Raw genomic sequence first — 20,718 nt, 5'->3', positions numbered from 1 at the left:
AGTCTGCGGAGTTTATCAGTTCCAGTGATGGGAACTTCAAAATTCTAGAGGATGGTTCTGTGTACACAACATCTGCTGTTTCTTTGTCTGCTGAGAAAAAGACTTTTACCATATTACTTAAAGACATTCAAAAACATGTCCAAAAGAAAATACATGTCAGCTTGGTGGAAGAAGAAAAAAAGGTGAGCTTCTAATTTCAAGATACCTTACTTATTTGAAGTACTGTTTCACAGAGTACAGCTTCATGCTGGGTAACTGTAGTTGAATTTTGGAATTCAAATAATCATGCAAAGCACCCTGGTGTTGAGTGTTTTTTTATTTAGCAGTTGTTGATTACTGTGTCACTTAAGTCAGCAGACTTCCTTTCTGAAATGGGAGATGCTAGCAAAGAGCTTAATCAGGCATGTCAAGAATCTTAAAAGCCATGTTTGAGGAATCAGAGCAGATTTTATTTGTGGAAAGTATTACAATGAATGAAAAAACTCTTGGAATACTATCACAGGTATAATCAGAAGTGGAGACCTTGGAAGAACAAATGGTCAGTGGGAAAGCTGGAATGGAGGGAAAAAAGATGGAAATGCAGGACAGTAGTTAAGCAAAAATGCACACAGTTAAGAATATATGGATATATTCTTACCTGTCTTTTTATCTTCTAGACCCAGACACAGAAGACCAGGCATGCTAGAGATACAGTTCTCAAGCGAACCAAAAGAAGGTGGGGCCCTATTCCATCCGTTATGATAGAGAACTCACTGGGGCCTTTTCCACTGCAAATACAGCAGGTATATTTTATACTAGTCCTAATTTCATGACAGAAGATAGTTTTGTGTGTGACTTTTATGATAAAACAATAACAAAAGTGAGCTCTCTTGTATTCCCTACTGATGCCATTCCTGCTATTATTCCTCTGTCTTGTTCTGTCTGGTTCATTGTGCATCTTGTGATCTTGTAGCTGAAATAACTTGTGATCATAGTTGTTGGGGTGAACTGGAAATGTGCAAAAGTTGTAAAAAGGAGAGAGTCATACTGTCACAAGAGAGCTCTTTGGCCTGGAAATCAGTGAAGTGTGTAATTTAAAAAAAACAACAACAAACAACCCCCCACAAAACATTGCCTAGAAAAAGGTTTTGTAGACACAGAACAGGGGAAATCTTACCTGCACGTCTACATCCTTTCTGGAGCTCGAGGTGTATACCCGTAGCATTGAAGACTGAGTATGGCCTATATTATTAGGAAAAGTACTTACTGTAAGAAAAGGAGTAGGCGTGAAACAGAAATGCAAGAACTAAAGTTATCATAGATCCATCTAGCCTTCACTAGATTACAGAGTGGCTGGTAGCATATGTGTAGAGACAATTGTAATAACAGACTCTGTGCAAAGCAATCATTCTTCTGCTAATCTTACCTGCCTAACTTCTGGCATTCAGTAGGTAAGGAAAGTACTTGGGGAGGAAAGTGTTTATAAATAGATAACTGCTAATGTTACCTCCTTGGTGCTTGTGGCGAGATGCAGAGAGGCTATCTGAATTGGTATCTCTCTGGACTATATACTCTAGGTTGTCTCCTTTCTCTCCTCCTTTCTCTCCTCCTTTCTCTCCTCCTTTCTCTCCTCCTTTCTCTCCTCCTTTCTCTCCTCCTTTCTCTCCTCCTTTCTCTCCTCCTTTCTCTCCTCCTTTCTCTCCTCCTTTCTCTCCTCCTTTCCTCCCTTTCTTTGCTTTGCCTTTTCTTCTCTACTTGCAAACCACATTCTCAATGAGGGCAGTATACCAACATCTCTTGAATAGGGACAGAAATAATAAGCCATCTATATCTGAATCTGCCTTGTATGTGCAGTATTCTAGAGAGATTAGATTTATTTTGAAATAAATGCATTGATTTATGCGCTAACCCTTCTCATGTACGCACATTATAAAGGAAGGCAGTTACATGGCAAGCTGTTCTCCTGTGAAGTTTAAGCTGCTAAAGAACTAGAAATAAATCATGTTTTGTTTTTGTTTTTTTTTTTGAAGAGTTACTGCTTGTGCTAAATATGATCATGAAAAGGGGGAAAATGTATTAGAATGATGCTGCTGTTTTTCCTTGGGCTTAAAAACTCGTTCTTTATAGGTCCAGTCAGACACAGCTCAGAACTACACCATTTATTATTCTGCAAGTGGACCGGGAATTGATCAAGATCCAAAGGGTTTGTTCTACATAGAAAAAGAAACTGGAAATATCTTTGCTACTCGTGCAGTAGACCGTGAGCAATATCCAAGCTTTCAGGTACAGGCCTAAATTGTGTAAATATAATTAAATCTGTTTTTTCTGTCATGCATATATTTGAAAGCTGGGTTACGGGGAAACTGGGAGCAGACAAGATCTGGAATCAGCTCTCTGTTCTGAGTAGTATGTTTGGTAGTGTAGAGATGAAATCAGTGACAAAGAAATAGCTAGTCATCTAGATCTTGAGACTAGTTTTGCTTTTCACTGCTTAGATTCTACAGCATACATGTAGTGAGCTATTGGATTTGCGTCACTTTTGGGAAGGGTTTGAAGTTATCTCAGAGTTTTTCAGGGAAGGTTGAAAAGGTCTGCATAAAAAAAAACATGAGAAACTCTAGATGGCTGTGGTTTTTTGAGCCTCTCTTTCTCAAGCTATTCAGTTTTGGTATTTTGTTAACAAGATACAGTGCTCTCTCTACTGGCTGAGAAGTGTAAGAAGGCAGTTAGTAGAAACAAACCAACTTCTAAATAGTTAGGTAATTTGCAGTACCTGTTACTGCATTATATAAGATTATGTTGTAATGGACAAATAGTTTTGCTGCTGTTCTTGATTTTGTTCTAAATTTGCATCTAAATTTTTGGTAAGGCTGAGATTGCCTCATAGACACCTGGAAAAAATCTGTTCAAGAGGCCTGGAAAAAGTGTCTGGCGGAGTTGGGAGGAAAAAAGAGAAAGTCATTTAAATACTTACAGTACAAGGAATGGAAAGGGGAAAGATTGGAAAGCATTTAAAGGTTTTGTGTTGCTGTCATCATCAGGTATCAGTCACTTCCCCTTCCATGCGGCTGAAGAGTCTGGTATTGAGAAGGGTATGCTTGGCATGCTGTATTTCATTTTACTGACTCCTCCATTGAACTAAAAGTGTAATAATACTTCATGTTGCTTAAGCATGAAGCGAATTACTGAATTTATGTCTTACAGATCATTTGCTTTGCGACCACTCCAGATGGTTATTCACCAGAGGTACCACTTGTGCATACAATCAGGATAGAGGATGATAATGATAATGCTCCATATTTTACACAGGACGTTTTTGAGTTTTCTGTCCCTGAAAATTCCAAACCTGGTAAGAATTGTTTTAAATCACTGAACACAGTTACTGCTACTAGTATGACTAGGTGTAGTCCCTGCCTTTTAATCAATTTCAGTGGGATTTCCCAACGAGTATTTCTTTACAGCAAAGGCTGAATTTGCAAAGAACAGCTCAAGATTTCTTAATGATTAGAAATTGCAAAATGCCATCTCAACCGTAGTGAAAAGTGTTGTTTAAAAGAGTTTTTAAAAACTGAGATGATTCAGTGTTCCTAAAACAGTGTAAGAATTTCACAACAGTTTTTAACAGATTAGTTTCCTAAACAACTAAATCGATGGTATACTAAGGTGCAAAATGCCTTTGGTTAAGCTTACAATGTTTGTTCGAGCTGGTGAACTAAGGTAGAGTTTCCTGGGAGAGGGTGGTGGGGGAGAAAGTCTTGCTTCTGCCCATACCTGTAAAAGGCAGGGATTTGCCTGTTACTGACTTCACATGTCTGTGTAGCAGAGAACAAAAGCAAGGAGAAAGGTGGACCCCAGAGAATTAGGAATGCAAAAGCCGTGGTTTGCCATTCCTTGCTCATCTCCTATACTAGGGGTACAGAGTGGGGAAAGTCTAACTTGCTTCACAAAAAAGAAAGCAAAGTGTCTTCCCATTCATCCCAAAACACCAGCTGCATTTCATTCCCTGAGCTGCTCTACTTCTTAATGGGTGAGTTACTGATTTAAAGTGAAGTTCCAAAAGCACTCGGGCTATAGGGATGAAGTACAGCAGCGTTCCCCACGAGGCAGTACTGCAGTTTGAACCACTCACTGAAATCTAAACTTTTAGTATTTCTTTTGATTATTCTTCCTGAGAGCTTCAGTAATTACAGCTTTGTCTAAGAAGGAAAAAAAATAGCCAGAGGCTGAAAATAGACAATTTTACACTATTGCTGTATTTTTACTACTATTACTGTTTTTTTTAATATTATTTAGTTTAGAGCTAAATAACCAAATAGCTATTTTCAGGTATCTAAAATAGAAATACCTGTTCAAATAATTTTGATTATTTACAGATTTTTCTGGAACTAAAAATTGTTGTATTGTGTTCACAGGTGTAATTGTTGGAAAAGTGACTGCAGAGGACAGAGATGAGCCTTATACCTTGCATACTACATTGAAATACCGCATTGTGTCACAAAATCCACCAGTAACCCCAGCATTTTCTTTACATGGTGACACAGGTGTCATTTCTGTATTATTACCACAGCTGGACAGAGAGGTGATCATTCCTGAAGCATCTTTAGCTGTCATCTAGTGCACACAGTTATCTTCTTAATTCTGAATTGCTGGCATGGGAATCACCAGATAGATAATTTCTGTTACCCTTTTTTTTGTTTCCCTCTCTGAGGAGCTTCTGAAACTTTCCAGAGACATGTAGTGGGTCCAAAGAGTTTCTGCGTATTCTAGCTAATCTTGGCAGGGGACCTCCTGCTGCTTTCCTATTTGACCTATGGATCAAAAATCCTGTGGATTTTTATTCTTTCTCTGTTCGTGAATCCCATGAGCCACTGTTTCCTCCCAGTCAAGCTCCATTTGAGGTGCTTCTTGCTTCTTTATAGGGAAGATGAACCAACTATTCTGGAAGTAGTCAGTCATCCTATACTCAACAGAAATATCTCCAATATCTGAAACCTCAACAGTAATGTAACATTTCCTAAAATTAAAGCACAAACCACTTATTCTTGTCAGCTAGCTTTCAAGTAAATAAGATACAGAGGTTTTAGTTTTTGTTTTATTTAGGGTTTTTTTTTTTTGGATAAAAAGTCATGTGAGAGATTGTTTATGCTAGAAAAACCGACAGGCATGTGTAATTCAAAATAATATTTTGAAATATATTTTTAGAAAGAAAAAAATATATTTCAAAAAATATTTTTAGGATAGAAAGAGTCATGTTCTAGCATACTTATGTTGTTTCATGGCTGAAAATCCACATTAGCAGTGTGTTGCAAAATTGTGCACTTGCAGGTACAGTGCTCAACTTTTTTAGCAAGAGAAAAATGCAGCGACTGTGATCATCACCATGACTTCTAAGGAAACAATCACAGTGACTGCTGAGGGAAGTAAAGCTTGAAAAATGAGTCCACTGCCCATCTTTTAAAGATAAACTTACGAAGTGGAACAGGTGATTCTTTCCTCCACCTGAGAAACCTAATGCTACTTCCAGGCATTCAGAACTGGAGTTACTGTCTTGCTTTACAAATTCCCTAATTTTGTGCCCAGTCCCCACCCCCTGGTCCCCCTTCCCTGGGTTGTTCAGGTATTAATAAGGCTAAAAAAAGCCTTCTGCTGTTGTGACTCAAGTCAGGGATTTAAGTGGGCTGCTTATCGGTGATCCCCTTGGAACTGATAAGGGCACTGACTCCTTCAGTGCCAGACTGTGCCAAATGGCAGGTGTTGCCTTGTCAGGTATAGCCCAAACAAAGGCTGATTGCAGCACCATTTCTGGTCATCCTCACTGAAACAAGAGACATGTGCTGAAACACTTTACCACCTGGAAACCTAAAGGAATACTCTGCCACTCCAAAGGGGAGATATAGATAGCAGATGAAAGTGCATCATTTGTATCTTCCAAAACTTCAGGTATTGGAAAATAACGCTGACATTGTGAGCAGCTTTATTTGATACAGGATATAGCGTACACATTACTAACAGATGCTGAACTCAGTGCTGCTTAGTCACTGGAAAATATTTCACTTGTTTTCCTTTTGGAATGATACAGACAAACCCCCAAAGCTAATTGCCTCATTTTGTAGGGGAGCACTGAATTTAGAGCAGAGTTGGGGAATAGGAGTAAAATATTTATTTCTACTCTTGTGTGTAACTGTGTGATTAAAAAAATGAGTGTGTCAAACTTCTGTATGCTTTTATTCATCTTTTCAGCTGGTATCTGGTTATACTTTGTTAATTGAAGCGAGAGATATGGCAGGTCAGCCTTTTGGTTTGTGCACTACGGGAACAGCTGTCATTAAAATTGAAGATACAAATGACAACGCACCATCCTTTAGACAGATACAAGTAAGTCATCATAAGTGAAACACCTTTAAAAAGGTAAAAAAAAAGACTATTTTTATCCCCTTTCTAATTTCCTGATGGGCAGTCCCTCAAATATGAAGCCTAATACCCTGAGACAGTTAATGCCAGTATAGACATTTGAGAATGCCCTATTGGTTGTTATGCTTTTTGGTAATTAGACCTATTGGTATATTAGTTGTTTTGAGTCATTTGCTGTATGTCCATTAGGAGAAAGCTGACATGACTCATTAGTTCACTGCTGCAATGCATAGTCTTAGAAATACCGTAATTTAACCATTTTCAGGGAGGAGACAGATTCAGTCCTAAGCACTGTCATGACCTCGTTACCATTTGACCAACTTTTGGCTACTCCTGTGTTGCAAATGAAAATGTTAGTGTCAGTGAAGTAGATGCAAGGATGTTCACCAAGATTTTCTATGCTTTTCCAAGTTTTTTTTTTTTCTTCTACAGAAGTATTATTTAAACCACTTCTTGTTCACCAATAGCTGTAACTCAGCCTTAAGTCTTTGCTTATTGCAGCCATCTGAATTATTCAGGACAGAGACTATGTCTCAATAACCATGTATACAGCTCAAATACCACAGGAGATTTCGTAATATGAAATTTATGAAAAATAATTCATTAGCCGTGAGGAATACACTTACCTTATCCTTTCAGGTCACTACTGTAGAATATCATCAGTAATATTAATTCAGAATCACTCTTATCTGTGCTTCTTGATCTTGTGCAGAATAACACAGCTCTCTAAAAACATAAAAAAATAAGTAAAATCCTTTCATCCTTTGCCATCCCGGTAGAGATGTATTTCACCCTTCTTGGCTTTTCTTCAAGTTCTTGTGGTTTGTTTATATTTTTTTAATTTACCCCAATGCCTTTTCTAATGCTCACCTTGATCAGTTTGTATGCAAATTAGCACCCATAGCTGATGTAACTGAGGGGAATTGTGCTAATTTACCTTTCCTGGAAGGAGAATTCCAGACTTAATTATGTTAGTGAATGAATGAACTGAGATTTCAACTGTGCTGGCAGGAAAGGTGAACTCTTTCACTTAGGATGTAAGGAAGGAGTGGGGGAAATACGCTAATGCATAAAACCAAAATAAATCATTACAGCAGCTTGGTAAGTTGACCCCTTGGGTTTAAGTAGTCTTATTTAAATACAGTATTGTACAGTCCTGCATCGTGGAACAGTATTCTCTGATTTAAATTGATTTTTTTTTTTGGATACTCCAAGTATGAAACGCGAGTGGAGGAAAACAGAGTGAATGTAGAAATACTGAGAGTCTCTGTCATTGATCTTGATGAACCTGGTTCGCCTGGCTCAGGAGCAGTGTATGAAATTATAAGAGGAAATGATGATCGGTCCTTTGAAATTACAACAGACAAAAACACAAATGAAGGAGTACTATGTGTTGTTAAGGTAAGTAAAAACGGAACTGCTAGAGGAAAATTTGTGTGTCTTCAGGTGTTGCTTTCAAAACCAATAATCTAGAATTCATTTTTATTCAAAGAATATCTCTAACAATCAGGCAAATCATGCTTTCTTCCTGATCTGAACTCTCTTCTAGAGCGGATTTCATAATGTACTGCAAATGAGGCTCATGCGTGGTACATAACCTACAGAACTCATCTCTTCCAGACTGCTCCTCAGTTTTGTGATTGCAGAATTCAAGGAATTCCCTTTGGTTTGTCGTTCCAGAAGAGCTTGGTGCTTTTGCCTGGTTCCACAGTTGGAGTTCTTTAGACTTAGGGATGTAACTGAGGAATGGCTGGGTTTTTATTGGAGTATGGCAAAGGAGGGGAGGGATGAGCACCTCCTCCAGTCTTGTTCTCTCTGGGAGTTGATGAAACTTACTAACTCAGCATAAAACTCTCCAGGTTTTATTTTGCAGGATAGTGACTTCAGGTTTGCTTTTCTGGGGTGTGAGGGAGTCCGCATACACATAACACTATCTGTTAGTTTAGTTGTTTGTTATACCCAGTACTTTACAGATGTAAGGTAGCAGGACCACTGTATGTGTACTCCAGCATGTCCCTTTGCCTCTTTGTGCCTTTTTCGTTATCTGTTAAAACTGCAATAACAGGTAACTTCTAAGGAGCAGAAAAGATTAATATTAAAATTTGAAGATGTAAATTGTAAGGGTAGAGATGCCAGTTATTTTTTTTTTTAAATTTATTATGTTTTTTTGTTGCTGGTAATCATTAGAGCTTTTTCTAAAGCTATGTCCCTGGTATACTAACCCAGTTGAAATTTCTTGTATTTAGTGTAATGCTGTAGTAGACTAGAGAGTATTGTGGCTTTAGGATATAAATAGCTCTATTAGAGGCATACGATGACCTTGAAGAAGGTGTCTGAAGAATAAGTGGTAGATACTTCCTGATCAACCCCACAAGTTCAGGCATATTTGCAATGGAAATAAATGTGGGTGCTAGCAAGAAGTGTGATTGGCTTGTGCTGGAAAGAAAATATAAGTAACCTAAAATAATGACCAGCTAGATATGGGAGGAGAAAATCCCCCACCACATTTAATTCTTATCTCAGTTCTATTAGTAAATGACTATTGGATTATTCATCTAAAATTTTACAGTGATGCTGCTTACCTTATTAGGGGTAGTTCCTCAGGTTCTTTTCTTTGACTAACTTAGAATGTAACATTTTTTTTTAAAGTCATGTCCCTTTACTGTGTCTCAAGCTGGATGTTCCAGAAGGATAGCTGACTTCTTTTGTAAATAAATGTGGTACAATTTTATCTATTTAATAATTGGGCAGTGAAAACAATACCAAGGTTTGTATTGGTTTGAAGGAAGAAAACCAACACCCCACCTTTGTTACAGGGGCTGGACTATGAAAGCGCCAAGCAAAGGATCCTTGTGATTGCAGTCAACAATGAGGCACCCTACATGCTGGCACCACATTCGCAACAACTTTCCCAGAGCACCAGCTCTGTTACAGTGAATGTCCTGGATGTGGATGAAGGGCCCGTGTTTAAACCCTGTCACTTACGCATAGACGTTAAAGAATGCGAGGATATTGGGACGACTATTGGGAGATACCTAGCGGAAGATCCAGAAACGGGAAATAGTGAAGGCATATGGTATGAAACAATGTTATGTACTAGTTTATTTGGAGTACAGCATGGGCGGGATATGGGAAGGGGGAAATAGTTGTTGATGCTGTATGTGTGTTTGTGTGTGCGCACACACATGAGGGTATATTAATACATGTATCTGTATATCTATGTGTATGTATGTACATATACATGTGTATGTATATTTGAGATCTTTAACTAAACAAATTATTCTTGACAGCTACCGGATAGCACCCGGCCAGTGTAATTGGATCAGCATAGATGAAAAATCGGGTGAAGTCAGAACCGTTAAAGTCTTGGACCGAGATGTAGGAGAAATGAGACGAGGTCAATGCAATATCACAGTCCTCGCAATAGACAGAAGTGAGTACTACATGTTGTTAGTATTCTTTGTGGTCTATAACAGATGTTTCCGTGCAAATTTAGTGTGGGAACAGCTATACTGGTTCAGACCAGAGGCCCACCTAGCCCACTGGGTCTTTGGGATAGCTCTGTCAAATGCTTAGGGAATATTATAGAGCAGGGAAAGCATTTAAGAAATCAGGGAAAATTCTCAATGTTTTCAAAAGTTTTTTGCTCCCATTTAAAATCCTTTGTTAAGTTTAAATTGAGATATTTCCTGTGGATGATATTCCTTTTATTTCCTGACTATTTTTTTTTAAGTGATAGCACCTGGCAGCCGTGAAGTTGACAACAGAGAAAGTAGAGAGAGAAATTTTTCAATAAAAGCTGTTGACCTTGAAACTCTTACTGTTTCCTCCTCTGTTTGACTTCTTGGTGTCTTGCTTTTGGAAACCCTTAATTTAAAAGGATCTTTAAGAATAGCTGTATTCATTGCTGTATGTTATTGCGCTCTTACTCTTGTTCTTAATCATCTATTAGTGTGAACACTTAGTCAACTTAGTGTGTGAACACACACTGTTCACAGTATGTGTTGCTCAGGTGACGAGCTCTTACAAATTACTCATATTCTAAAGGAAGGGTTGTACACTCAGATTCTCATTTTAAAACAGGTTTTGGTTCTGATTTAATGTGAGTCATCATCTGTTCTTTCTGATTAATTTGTTTATATGTGTTTATTATAGGAAAAGATGTAATTTTGCCTCAACATCATCTAGGCAAGAAGATTAAATACACCTTTCACCTCCTGAATACTAATGTAGCAAATGGATTATCAAAGCAAAACGTTAGGCTTATAGGTCACACTTTTATTTCTAAAATATGTATCTTACATTAAAAAGGAAAAATGGACTGGCTTTATAAATCCAATGGCAGGATTTAGTTGGAGCCCACATGTGCTTAAACATCAGTGGGAGTAAAGAGCAGACCTTTGAAAGGTGCTTTACAGCTAAAAATTCTGTGTCCAAAGCTTGCATGTTAAAATTAAATATAAATAATACGAATTCAAATTGTTTAGAACTTATTTTGGATATATAGTAAACATGATATATGCATCTGCAGTTAGCTATCTCTAGTGAAAGTTTTAAAAAGTAGACTTGGTGTAATTTCACTGAAATGCAGATACAAGTCCTGACCATTCTTGTACTGGAAACAATATAATTAGGAGGGAGAGCTCATTCACTTCTTGCATGTGGACTTTGGTAACATAGTATATGTCACTGCTGAATCCTGCTACCGCATGGTGACTCAGAAGGAAGAGGACAGAAAGAAGCCCACTGTTTCTAAAAGCTGTCGTATTCCCAGGGGAAGTGAGGGTAGGGAAAGTGTAATTTATTTTCTCCTTCCAGAAGTAAAAAGGCTGGAGACCTTCACTTTCTGCTTTTGACTTTCAGTTTGGCTTAGCGTCCTTTACCTCTGATTTATGGGCTCTTTCTCCTCTCATCCTCCTGTTAGAACAGTATCTGTCCCACACAGATACACATGATCAACAAAATACATTCTCTGCACATGCAGAATATGGAACTTTGGGAGCTGTTGATCCATTCTACAACCAGCTGAGCAAAGAGAAGCAGCCAAGAGAGCTGTGAGAAGTCCCTCTCTCTTTTTGGCTACATCAGCAGCTGCTTTCCACCTTACTTCTAAACGTGGATATTACAGTTGATGTTATTTCATTGTGAAAGTTTGAACTAGAAATAAATATGTGAATGTTAGAAGTAGGTGCTAAAAGTAATTGTTTTTATCTCACAGATGGCAAAACAGGCACTGGAACAATTCAGGTTTTCATCCAGCCTGGGAACAAGAACTACCCACGAATCACTAAAACTGAGTATATAATGTGCAGAGACAGAAAACCGATCTGCCTTACTGCACAGGACGGTGATGAGTCTCCTTACAGCACACCCTTCGTATATCGCATAACTGACCGTAGCTTGGCTTCCATGTGGAAGATAACTCGACACAACGGTATGATAAGACTTCCTCCTCCTCACTTATCTGTAGGTTGCCAGAGGATGCTTTGCTACCTCTCCCTTGGTGAGAGGACTGTAACAATAGATTGGATGAATGTATGTTCAGAATTCAGGAGCGCTGCTGGATCTGATCCTCACTAACAAGGAGGGTCTGGTTGAAGAGGTGAAGGTTGAGGGCAGCCTTGGTTGTAGCAACCATGAGATGGTAGAGTTCAGGATCTCATGTGGCAGGAACAGAATAGCTAGCAGAATCACAACCCTGAACTTCAGGAGGGCCAACTTTGGCCTTTTCAAGCAATTGCTAGGGGAAATCCCATGGGACAGGGTACTAGAAGGTAAGGGGGCCCAAGATAGTTGGTTAGCATTCAAGGACTGCTTCTTCCGAGCTCAAGATCAGAGCATCCCAACAGGTAGGAAGTCAAGGAAGGGTACCAGGAGACCTGCATGGTTGAACAGGGAACTGCTGGGCAAACTCAAGTGGAAGAAGAGGGTGTACAGATCGTGGAAGGAGGGGCTGGCCACTTGGGAGGAATATAAATCTGTTGTCAGAGGATGTAGGGAGGCAACTAGGAAAGCTAAGGCCTCCTTGGAATTAAACCTTGCAAGAGAGGTCAAGGACAACAGAAAGGGCTTCTTCAAATACATTGCAGGTAAAGCCAACACTAGAGGCAATGTAGGCCCACTGATGAATGAGGTGGGGGTCCTGGAGACAGAGGATAAAAAGAAGGCGGAGTTACTGAATGCCTTCTTTGCCTCTGTCTATACTGTTGGAGGCTGTCCTGAGGAGCCCCGGACCCCTGAGGCCTCAGAAGAAGTCAGGATAGAGGAGGAATCTGTCTTGGTTGATGAGGGCTGGGTCAGGGACCAGTTAAGCAATCTGGACGTCCATAAATCCATGGGCCCTGATGGGATGCACCCGCGGGTGCTGAGGGAGCTGGCGGAAGTGATTGCTAGGCCACTCTCCATCATCTTTGCTAAGTCGTGGGCAACGGGAGAGGTGCCTGAGGACTGGAGGAAAGCGAATGTCACTCCAGTCTTCAAAAAGGGCAGGAAGGAGGACCCGGGTATCTATAGACCGGTCAGCCTCACCTCCATCCCCGGAAAGGTGATGGAGCAACTTGTTCTTGGTGCTGTCTCTAGGCACATCAAGGATAGGGGGATCATTAGGGGCACTCAGCATGGCTTCACCAACGGGAAGTCTTGCTCAACCAACTTGATAGCCTTTTATGAGGATGTTACCCGGTGGATAGATGATGGTAAAGCTGTGGATGTGGTCTATCTCGATTTCAGTAAAGCGTTTGACACGGTCTCCCACAGCATCCTTGCAGCTAAACTGAGGAAGTGTGGTCTGGATGATCGGGTAGTGAGGTGGATTGTGAACTGGCTGAAGGAAAGAAGCCAGAGAGTAGTGGTCAGCGGGACAGAGTCCAGTTGGAGGTCTGTGTCTAGCGGAGTTCCGCAAGGGTCGGTTCTGGGACCAGTTCTATTCAATATATTCATTAATGACTTGGATGAGAGATTAGAGTGCGCTGTCAGCAAGTTTGCTGATGACACAAAACTGGGAGGAGTGGCTGATGTGCCGGAAGGCTGCGCAGCCATTCAGAGAGACCTGGACGGGCTGGAGAGTTGGGCGGGGAGAAATTTAATGAAATATAACAAGGGCAAGTGTAGAGTCCTGCATCTGGGCAAGAACAACCCCATGTACCAGTACAAGTTGGGGACAGAGCTGTTGGAGACCAGCGTAGGGGAAAGGGACCTGGGGGTCCTAGTGGACAACAGGATGACCATGAGCCAGCAATGTGCCCTTGTGGCCAAGAAGGCCAATGGCATCCTGGGGTGTATTAGAAGGGGTATGGTCAGCCGGTCGAGAGAGGTTCTCCTCCCCCTCTACTCTGCCCTGGTGAGGCCGCATCTGGAGTATTGTGTCCAGTTCTGGGCCCCTCAGTTCAAGAAGGACAGGGAACTGCTCGAGAGAGTCCAGCGCAGAGCCACGAAGATGATTAAGGGAGTGGAACATCTCCCTTATGAGGAGAGGCTGAGGGAGCTGGGTCTCTTTAACTTGGAGAAGAGGAGACTGAGGGGTGACCTCATTAATGTTTATAAATATGTAAAGGGCAAGTGTCAAGAGGATGGAGCCAGGCTCTTCTCAGTGACATCCCTTGACAGGACAAGGGGCAATGGGTGCAAGCTGGAGCACAGGAGGTTCCACTTAAATTTGAGGAAAAACTTCTTTACGGTGAGGGTGACCGAACACTGGAACAGGCTGCCCAGACAGGTTGTGGAGTCTCCTTCTCTGGAGACATTCAAAACCCGCCTGGACGCGTTCCTGTGTGATATGGTCTAGGCAATCCTGCTCCGGCAGGGTTATTGGACTAGATGATCTTTCGAGGTCCCTTCCAATCCCTAACATTCTGTGATTCTGTGATTCTGTGATTCTGTAATTGGTGTAGTCAGTGGGGCTAACAAGGTAGCCCTGATGATCTCTAGTGGTTCCTCAGTTTCATTTGCTGTACAGAAGATAAAGAATATGCCAGAAATAAAGGGGAACAGCTGAAGTGTTCTTTGTCTTAACTGTCCTGGGTTTGAAACAGTTTGCAGAAGTTAAGAAGGTGTCACTGCTGGCATCATAAAAGCAAGGAGAAGGATATTACATTCTACAACTTTTCTTTAGCTGCTATTATGGTGGAGAACTGGAAAACTGAAACTTTACCTAAAATTGATTAGAAGCTGACTAAAAAAATTCTGGCAGTTTTTTTTTCTTAGTACTGCTGTCAGCCAGCACATTTTTGATAAAGCTGAGCTGGATGAAAGAAAACAGTACTATCATCTCCCTTAATATATTTATGTTATTTTTTATAATTTTGATAGAAGTATATATTTGATATACAATTTATTAACAGAGGAATCACTGTTTCCTAGAATTTGCTGATATAAAAAGTTAGAGCCAATGATGGTTTCCTGATGGATGCCGGGTGACAGCAACAAGATGGCAACAAGAGCAGCACATATATTTGCTACTATGTTGTCACGAAGTAGCCTGAAAAGGATCTGATTCTGAAGTGTTCCATCAAACATTTACTAATGAAAGGCAAAAGACAGCAAAGTCTGAGGGCAAAGTCATCTAAGAGTTTCAAGGTTTATATTAGGCAAATTGAAAAAACATTTTACATGGTACATGTAGTTTCATATATCTCATCATAAAGCAACCGTTATGTACAACAGTGTCGATCTTGTACCTATTTTTATGAAGGTTTTCTTTTGCCCTTTAAAACACATGGTAACTAACCATTGCCACTAAGCAAGGCAGCAGACTAAATGGTTTTTACTTCCCACTGGATATAGCAGTTCCCGCTGAATACAGCAGTAGAGCTAAAGAGTGGGAGAGGTATAAATTAAGTTTATGATTAATTATTCCAATAGCACTACTAGAAATTCTTTTAATAAATGTCAGTTCAGTTGCTGGTCTTTACTAGTAAGCCCAAATATTGTCATTTACTATAATGAACTGAATCAACTTCAGAGTTTCAAATCATGAGTTTCAAATCATAAGTTTCAGAGTTTCAAATCAGAAGGCTGTCTAAGGTTTCCTTTTTCAATTCTAACATCTAAAAGGTGCTGAAAGTGTAAATCCTTCCAAGATGTAGTTTTGTGTCAACACATTTAAGCTAACTTTAAACTAGCTAATGTGGATCTGGTAGCACTAAAGCTGTAACAGAAGTGAAGATTGTGATTACGGTCGTATTTGCGACAACGGAGTTTCAGATATCGTTAACACAAGATCTGGTTTTGTCTTTTTTTTTTTACAGATAATTCTGTGTATCTTTCACCAAAAGGTGATATTCCATTTGGAGTATACAATATTCCTGTAAGTGTGATTGATAACGGAGGAAAGGTAGGAGAGAACTACGTAAGAGTTAACCTCTGTGATTGCGTTACTCCGACCGAATGCAATGGCGAGACCCGTCAACTTTCTAACGGAAATGTTACTCTTGGCATATGGGCCATCCTTGCAATGATCTTAGGATCGCTGTTATTGCTGCGTAAGTACACTTGTTTTTTTATTCACTTGAAGTGCAAAACACTTGATTTTAAAATTATCTGAGACAACTTGATTCAAACTCGATTCAAACATTTCTTTTTTTATTTAGGCAGTCGTATAGCCCTCATCGCTTAGTGTACCTGCTCTGTATACCTGTATCACTATCACAGGCTTCTTGCTCTCATCTTGTCCTGCAGTTACTGTGTGTGGATTTTTGTTTATTCTTTTAAGTACATTTTACGTAAGATGTTCTGTGTGCTCGTGTTAGCAAGGCCAGAAAACCTGCATTCAGTGCTTGAACCAAAAGAGGATGGGATTTGTAGTGCTTATCGGATCTTGTCTTGAAGCGACTATAGCGAAGTTTGTTTGCGCGTTTAGTGCTGGTTTCGAGGTTGCACATTTCTGTTTGTAAGAATGCTGAAATCAGTTTCCTAGGGCTTTTTGTGACCTTTCTTGTGTCATGGATTAAACATGGAGTACCTGAGACATGGGATTTCACAAGGGATTTTACAAGAGCCGGCGTAAAGTTGAAGGACGGGTTGGATACTTCCACAACAGACCAAACCCTTGAATACATGTTGTGTTACTGGACTTGCCCAAAGGCTAACAGATTCTTAGTAGGTTAATACTGCTGTTAACCAGTGAGGTGGTGACAGTGATATGTAATAGCAAAGCCAGGTCATTTTTTTACTGGAATCGGACATAATCTGACTAATAACATCTTTAAAAATCACCAGACGACATGCTACAGTAATGAATACGTCAGAGTTTGTTTGTTTGGTTTTTTTTTCTTTCTTCTTTCTTTTCCATTTTTTTCTGGTAATGATTAACCTGTCTTGCCCCTGTTCAGTCTCAGCTAGCTGTTCTTACTTAAGTAGGTAGAACACTGGGACCTGCACAGGTTTTGAAGGTTAGATAGATCCATGTTTTATCGAAACAGGGCAGGTACCCAAATTCGTTATACAGCCCGGAGGTGGAAATTTCAGATGTGGGGTTGATCAGCAGGGAGACTGTGAAAGGTCAGATAGCTTTTTGTCACTACCCCTTGACTGCGTCCCTCCCACATAGACCCATTATTTTATTGTGGCTAAGTTTTACCCTGTGCATCCTCTGCTCAGTGCTGTCACGGATGTCTTCTTCCCATCTGTCAGCATGAGGAGGCAACCCACTGGAACCGCTAATGCAGATTTTGCTGACAGTTGATAGCTGCAGAAGCTAAATGAGCTTGAGAGTGGCTCTTGGCCAATTTCCACGGAAGTTTACATGTTCAGAGATCAGATTGCTCAGTGGGCAGTTAGGCAGAACTGTTCTTTTCCTTGTGGGCTGCTTTATTTTTAAGCTATCAGTTTGGAAAGAGAAGGAAAGAGTGGTTCTCTGAATGAAATGTTTAGTCCTTTGTTTAGGAGAGGTATTAATTCCTCATGATTCTTTTATACAAAGTCACTTCTGGCTGAGGCTCCATGACAACACAAAGTGGTATTACAGGAGGAATAAGCTGAATATAAGGAATTAAATAAGATTGTTCTGTAACATAATGCTTGAAGTCCTTCAGGGTTCTGCTGACCTTTTCTGTGAAGCAGAAGTTTCTGGTATTGGGACCTTTAGCTTACATATTAGTTCCTTATGATATAATTTGACATCTGCGTATTCACACTTGAAAAATGTCTTATGTACAACCTTGTTGTAGCATAAGACGTGATTTTTCACCTGGATTTGGTCTAAATTTTTTATTACTGAGAAATTCGGTAGTCACCGTGTTTTCATAAAGGATGCTTGCATTTCTTTCAGGGAAATCAAAATGCATTTTAGAAGAATGAAATAGTTCAACAGTGTAGTGAAAACTCGATATACTGTTTGAAAAATATATATATGTACAGTTTTGAGTATGGGCAGTTTTGGAAATAATTTTTTAAGCCATACTTGATGCTTAGGCATTTAAAAAGACTAGTACAACAAAATTCATTATCAAACAGAAGTACATACCATTATGAGGTAAAGTTCATAGTATCTTCCTCACTTATTTCCTTTCCATAGTAATCCTGATCACAATTTGTGGCTGCTGTGGTGCTGGGGTAATGCACAGGCATGTGACTGATGATTGTGCCAATCACAATTTAATAATTTCAAATACAGAAGCTCCAGGAGAAGAAGTGATGGTAAGTTGTCTGTTTACTTCAATGTAGAGACATGCAATTAAGATACCCATAGCATTTCAGTTTGAGAACAGGACCACCTGCTAGTAAGTGATTTAGTAAAGGAAATAAATAATAACACAGGGATCATTAGATGTGCTTTGCTATTTAACAAGAATTTGAAAATTCTTACTTTATGCAGAGTTGGTAGTACCATATATATTTAAACATATCCTGTACTTGTTAGCCTGGCTGCTTATAATTCTTCCAGACTTTTAACTGTTTGGTTGGAACTTTCAGGTGAACATTTTAATCACTTCAGTCATTTTCAACAGTGAGATTAGATGGAAATTTACTGTTTTGCCTATTTTGAATGCGTGTTTATGGCAAAACATTACTGCTTTTCCTTGGAGAAGGATTTTTACATTTAGTCATTGTAAACTACAAGTGCAATTTCTGTCCTCCTCCTGAAAAATTACCCCAAATACACTCGATTTTTTGAGCCAGTGAAAGAAATGTAATTGAACAGTCCATGTTCATGGAATATGTTCTTGATTTTTGGCATCTAAACTTTTTTAAAAAAGATTCAATCTACCATGAACATAGTCCTGCCCAGGACCGCATTCATACACAAGGACTTAACTCTTCAGACTCTTTCCCTTCTCCTCTGTCCCTCATCCCCTGACTTTGCCCTCCCCAAGAAAAGGAGATTAGTTTAAAAACCATAGAGTTCGCTTCATGTTGAAAACCAAGAAATCCTAATGGTGACAAGTGTCAAATTTCTCATTGCCTATGAAGCATAATGTAGTGCCGTTATAAACTGATAATGTAGTTTTTAGTTTGTGATCCCATACTAGTTTTTCCATATTTCACTCAGTATACAGACTTAATGTGTGAAGAAGCAGAATGAAACTTATGTACATAAGTGTATATCTGGCTTAATGGGTTACAGGTTGTTGACTGTGAAAACCAAACATTATTTTTACATGATAATTTAAGAAACTAGCATATGGATTATAGTACAGCTTTCATTGGGATAAAGATTCAGTTTTTAGATCTAATATTTAAATGCAGATTTTTTTTCCCCCCTTGTTGTAGTATCTTTTCCAAAGACCACTTAGTGATCTTCATACACTGAGTACTAAGGATAACTTTTTTGTTCAAAATATCACAGTGCAAAGCTGGAGACTTTTCAGTTTTCAGTATTGACAGCTCCTGATTGCTGTTTCATCTTTTGAATTTAAAAAAAAAGAAAAACCAAAAGAAATCAAAAAAAAAAACCCCAAACCAACAACAAAAACAAAAACCAGACTGCATCTTTTATTTTTAGGATCACAACATAATTCCTCTACAAAGCACAAATGATCAAGGAGGATACGGAATAAAAACAGGAGATCAACAAACATTTGAAATGGCAAAAGGAAGAGGACATACCTTGGAATCAGTCAAGGGAGGCGGACATCAGACTCTGGGATCAGTTAAAGAAGGAGGAGGACAGCCTATGGTGGATACGTGTAGATACTCCTACTCGGAATGGCATAATTTCACACATCCTCGTTTAGGTGAAGTAAGTATTCTGAAACTGGGGGGTTTTTTTTGGGTGGTTTTTTTTTTTGAGTATAGGTTATAGTCAATATATACAGACTTTTCAAGGAAGACATGTATTTTTGCTAGAAAGGTGGCTTTCTGGTTTTGGTTTTGTTTGGTTGTGTCTTTTTCCTCTCCTTCCTCCCCTGCATCCCCTTTGGAATACTGCCCTTTCAAAAAGTCATCCTTTACATATTTTAGACATAAGTGTAAATGACTTCCTTTTCTTGGCTTAAACTATGGGCAATATGCTATTTTTCTTTTAGAATATTTACTCATTTAGGATAATTACCCTAGTCAAGCTTTTGTGAGTTTTTCTGAGAATGTCTGTTTGCTTTTATTCTAACTCCTTGCTTTGTACTAATTTAAACCCGATACTTAACAATAGTGCAGGAGTGAATGTACAGCGTTAGAAATGTAGTTACTCGGTGCTTTGGAGATCAAAAACTCTCACTACTTGCCTAACTAGTTATGTGTAAATCAGTCTTTTAATTTCGAGTGGATTTTAGTTGCTTGACAGGTTATTTAAACAGGTTCTTCCACTTCTATTGTTACATACATGATTAATAGAAATTATTTCTTTATTAAATACTTATATTTTGTAGTCTTAATGATATAGACCAATCATGTGCATTTTTTGTATGTAGGAATCCATTAGAGGACACACTGATTAAAAATTAATCAATGAAAGGTAAATCAAAAGAAATTATTTTTATGCAATATTTTTAGGATAACAATTTAAGAAAATAATAAGATGTGTTCTCTTCCTATGCAGAAGGTGCACCTATGCAGACAGGATGAAGAACAGAAGCATTCTGAAGATTATCTCCTTTCATATAACTATGAAGGAAAAGGATCCTTGGCTGGCTCTGTAGGCTGCTGCAGTGATCAGCATGAAGAAGAGGCACTTGACTTCTTAGATCAGCTGGAACCCAAGTTTAGGACATTAGCAGAAACATGCGGAAAAAGATAAATGTGCCTTTCACAGTGCTGAAAAAAAATGTAAATAAGTGGCTGTCATACTTTTGTGATATTAGGTATTTTGGAATTGAGGGGGGAGAGGTTTATCAAAATTAATATAGACTGGTGAGAGCATAAGTAACTCTTACTTTAAATTTACAACATTTTTTT

At 39.1% G+C, this 20,718-nt stretch overlaps 1 protein-coding gene across 1 annotated transcript; it reads left to right on the top strand.

Moving 5' to 3' along the window:
- Positions 1-701: 701 nt before the first annotated feature.
- LOC137661182 (desmocollin-1-like) lies at positions 702-20,691 on the top strand. Its single transcript, XM_068396587.1, has 13 exons — positions 702-782; positions 2,107-2,262; positions 3,184-3,328; positions 4,392-4,558; positions 6,220-6,354; positions 7,606-7,791; positions 9,207-9,466; positions 9,681-9,823; positions 11,609-11,824; positions 15,636-15,869; positions 17,903-18,024; positions 19,331-19,567; positions 20,363-20,691. The coding sequence occupies exons 1-13, from the start codon at positions 738-740 to the stop codon at positions 20,558-20,560; spliced, it is 2,244 nt and encodes a 747-aa protein (XP_068252688.1). The 5' UTR covers positions 702-737; the 3' UTR covers positions 20,561-20,691.
- The last annotated feature ends 27 nt before the right edge of the window (positions 20,692-20,718 follow it).

This window comes from Nyctibius grandis, chromosome 3 (genome assembly GCF_013368605.1).
Source record: "Nyctibius grandis isolate bNycGra1 chromosome 3, bNycGra1.pri, whole genome shotgun sequence".
NCBI lineage: Eukaryota > Metazoa > Chordata > Aves > Nyctibiiformes > Nyctibiidae > Nyctibius > Nyctibius grandis.
This window is presented reverse-complemented; position numbering and strand designations above follow the sequence as displayed.

Bases quoted from the DNA above. Each gene is read 5' to 3' on its own strand.
- LOC137661182 (XM_068396587.1), top strand. From the start codon at position 738: ATGATAGAGAACTCACTGGGGCCTTTTCCACTGCAAATACAGCAG. The intron at 783-2,106 runs GTATATTTTATA...CGTTCTTTATAG, and splicing joins TTCCACTGCAAATACAGCAG to GTCCAGTCAGACACAGCTCA. The intron at 6,355-7,605 runs GTAAGTCATCAT...GGATACTCCAAG, and splicing joins CATCCTTTAGACAGATACAA to TATGAAACGCGAGTGGAGGA.